The sequence below is a fragment of the Protobothrops mucrosquamatus genome, unplaced genomic scaffold (genome assembly GCF_001527695.2).
Source record: "Protobothrops mucrosquamatus isolate PMUCROS unplaced genomic scaffold, P.Mucros_1.0 scaffold6810, whole genome shotgun sequence".
NCBI classification, from domain to species: Eukaryota; Metazoa; Chordata; class Lepidosauria; order Squamata; family Viperidae; genus Protobothrops; species Protobothrops mucrosquamatus.
In genome coordinates, this window is record NW_015392625.1 from 1 (window position 1) to 3,730 (window position 3,730).

The 3,730-nt window shown below is 50.7% G+C and overlaps 1 protein-coding gene across 1 annotated transcript in view; it reads right to left on the bottom strand.

Moving 5' to 3' along the window:
* Positions 1 to 749: 749 nt before the first annotated feature.
* LOC107300368 (leucine-rich repeat and guanylate kinase domain-containing protein-like) overlaps positions 750 to 3,730 on the bottom strand; it is a gene marked incomplete at both ends in the record, with an annotated part of 18,045 nt that continues 15,064 nt past the window's right edge. Inside the window, 3 exons of the mRNA XM_015829703.1 lie at positions 750 to 866; positions 1,578 to 1,779; positions 2,909 to 3,022. Of these exons, the coding sequence (XP_015685189.1) occupies positions 750 to 866; positions 1,578 to 1,779; positions 2,909 to 3,022 (433 nt within the window). The remainder of the gene's footprint in view (positions 867 to 1,577; positions 1,780 to 2,908; positions 3,023 to 3,730) is intronic.

The following is a 3,730-nucleotide window of genomic DNA, read 5'->3' on the forward strand; positions in this document are numbered from 1 at the left end:
TGTTAAATCTAACAAACAAAATGGAGGCTGACTGAGGAATTCTGGGAGTTGAAGTCCGCAAGTCATAAAAGGGCCAAGTTTGAAGACCCCTGGTCTTAAATCTAACAAACAAAATGGAGGCTGGCTGAGGAATTCTGGGAGTTGAAGTCCACAAGTCATCAAAGGGCCACGTTTGAAGACCCCCGTCTTAAATCTAACAAACAAAATGGAGGCTGGCTGAGGAATTCTGGGAGTTGAAGTCCACAAGTCATCAAAGGGCCAAGTTTGAAGACCCCTGTCTTAAATCTAACAAACAAAATGGAGGCTGGCTGAGGAATTCTGGGAATTGAAGTCCGCAAGTCATCAAAGGGCCACGTTTGAGGACCCCTGTCTTAAATCTAACACACAAAATGGAGGCTGGCTGAGGAATTCTGGGAGTTGAAGTCCGCAAGTCCAAAAGGGCCAGGTTTGAAGACCCCCTATCTTAAATCTGACAAACAAAATGGAGGCTGGCTGAGGAATTCTGGGAGTTGAAGTCCACAAGTCATCAAAGGGCCAAGTTTGAAGACCCCGGTCTTAAATCTAACAAACAAAATGGAGGCTGGCTGAGGAATTCTGGGACTTGAAGTCCACAAGTCATCAAAGGGCCAAGTTGGAAGACCCCTGAGCGAGGTGATGAAGTGGGCTCCTTGCTCCCAGCTTCTTTTCCTCGTGAGACTTTCTGCTTCCCAAGAAATTAAAGGGTTGTGGGGTTCAGCCTTATCTGATACCTGAAGGGTCTTTGCCGCCCACCGCAGGAACCGCGGCTTTGGATTCGGACGTCGGCACCAGCCCCAGGAACTCCTCCACGAGACCGCTAAGTTTGGAGAAGGCCTCATCATAATCATCTGGAGGGGTTTGAAGGAGAAGGAAAGAGCTTTGGCAAAGGGGTGGGAGAAGCTGCAGCCGCTGGTGGCCCGGAACGTTCTGGTCATGCATGTAAGCAATCCTCCACTTACGACCGCTTGTTTAGTGACAGGTGTTACAACGGCGCTGGAAAAAGTGACTTACAGCCAGTCCTAGAATCAGAATAGAGCTGGAAGGGACCTTGGAGGTCTTCTAGCCCAGCCCCCTGCTCCAGCAGGGGAGTCCTCGACTTACGACCTCAATGGTGCCCCAAATTTAGGTCGCTAAGTGAAACACTGGTTAAGTGAGCTTTGCCCCATTTTACGACGTTCCTCGCCACCTTTGCTAAGCAAACCACCGCCGTTGTTAAGTTAATAACACGGTTGTAAAGTGAATCTAGCTTCCCCATTGCTTCGGAAAAGGGGATCACAGGACCCCGGGGACGCTGCGACCGTCGTAAATAGGAACCGGCTGCCAAGCGTCCAAATTTTGGGCACGTGACGACGCTGGGGACGGCTGCAATGGTCGTAAGTGTGAAAAACGGTCGTAAGTCCATTTTCCCAGCGCCGTTTTTTTTTTGTTAACTCCGAACGGTCACTAAATGAACCGTTGTGGGTTGAGGGCTGCTGGAGAGAGAGAAATCCACCCAGCTCTTAACCGCAAGTTGTTGATTCGCGGGATTCTAAACCTAGTTTGTAAAGTCAGAGACGGACCTACGTTGATGGCGGCATCGAAAAAGCCGGGGAAATCCTGGTTCATCCGGGTGTACATGTCCACCCTCCGGAGGGCTTCCTCGATCTCCGGTCTGCTGAACAAGCCCATCCTTCGGAGGTGACCCCCGTATTTCTCCTTGTTCACTGGGATGAGCAGGATGTATCGTGGCTCGAAGTAGGAATTCTTCAAACTTCGGACCCCCTTAGAGAGAGAGAGAGAGAGGCAGTTTAGCTGTTTGAGAGTCGCTGGCGCTTCGGGTACCAAATAACTCCAAGGACCGACTCAATGCAGAAAGGCATCAGATTAAAAAATAAAAAAGGGGAAAAAAAGGGGGTGCTTTGTTCGGGTTCCCCAAACCATGTGGCTGAGCCACATCCAAAAGCCTGTCAATCTCGGAAAGCCATCTTCTTTAGGCGGCGTTTTTTATTCTTATTCTTATTATTTAAATTTATATACCGCCCTATCTGCCTTACAGGACTCAGGGAGGTGAACAGGCAATAATAAAAATCACAGTAAATATTACATAAAAGCCTGCTCTAAAATATAAAACCCCTAACAAAGCCCAATCAAAACTACGCCAGGCCAGCTGCATGGAACAGATGAGTTTTCAGGGCTTGGCGGAAGAGTCTTGAACACTTCGGCTCCTGGAATTCCCTGGCCAGCATTCTGGAAATTTGAAGTCTACATCTCTTAAAGCATTTTGGGATGGGGGATTCTGGGAGTTGAAGTTCACCCGTCTTAAAGCATGCTGACTGGGGGATTCTGGGAGTTGAAGTCCACCCATTTTACAGCATGCTGCCTGGGGGATTCTGGGAGCTGATGTCCATCCATCTTAAAGCATGCTGGCTGAGGGATTCTGGGAGTTGAAGTCCACCCATCTTATAGAATTTTGGATGGGGGATTCTGGGAGCTGAAGTCCACCCATCTCAAAGCCTGCTGACTGAGGGATTCTGGGAGCTGAAGTCCACCCATTTTAAAACAGGCTGCCTGGGGAATTCTGGGAGTTGAAGTCCACCCATCTTAAAGCATTTCGGACGTCCACCCATCTTAAAGCATGCCGGCTGGGGAATTCTGGGAGTTGAAGTCCACCCATCTCAAAGCTGCCTTCCGATGAGCTTCACGGGTGTTTGCTCAGCCTTCCAGCCCCTCTGCCCCCTTTCTCCCCCAATCCTTTCCCTCCCTGCCCCACAGGTTTCTTACTTGCGGCCTCTCTGTTCTCTGGTCTCTTCTGCAGACCTCCCTGCTTCCCCCGGGTCAGAGCAGAGCTTAAACCCAAGTACACAAATCTCACAGCCCCGACAATGCTGCTGCAGCCAGGGGGGCTTCCTACCTCTATTTCCAAATGGACGCAGGTGGCCAGCCCCTCCCTCGCAATGCTTTCAATGACCTCCCGGCTCAGCCCGTAGTGGAAGCCGCTATATTTGAACGTGGCTATAAATTTCCCCTGAAACGAGAAAACACAACAACAACAACAACGGAAGCCCAGGTGAAGCAAGCAACAAAGGACGAGTGTTCAGAACAAGCCTCACCTGGGTTCCAGCTCATCTTAAGTTTTGATATTATCCAGCTATCCTCCTCCTGTGGGGTCCCTGGTGCTCTCTGAGCTGGGTGGTCTTCTTGCAGACGTTTCAGGACCCAACTAGGTAACGTCATCAGTGCTAGGAGGGGAGTAGGGTTTGCTTAGTCCCTTCTAGTGCTGATGATGCTATCTAGCTGGGTCGTGAAACATCTGCAAGAAATCCACCAAGCTCAGAGAGCACCCGGGACCCCTTAGTCCATTTCCTCCCCCCTCCTCCTCCACTCCACAGACACACACCCCCCCCAGCACTCATGACGTTACCTAGTTGGGTCATGAAATGTCTGCAAGTAAACAACTAAGCTCAGAGAGCACCAGGGACCCCACCGTTGTTCTCCTCCTCCTCCTCCCCCTCCTCCTCTTCCTCTCCACAAACCCCCCTCCCTTCTAGCACTGATGATGTTCCCTAGTTGGGTCATGAAACGTCTGCAAGAAAACCACCCAGCTCAGAGAGACCCCACCGTCTTTTTCCTCCTCCTCCTCCTTCTCCTCCTCCTCCTCCTCCTCCTCTCCACAAACCCCCCTCCCTTCTAGCACTGATGATGTTCCCTAGTTGGGTCATGAAACGTCTGCAAG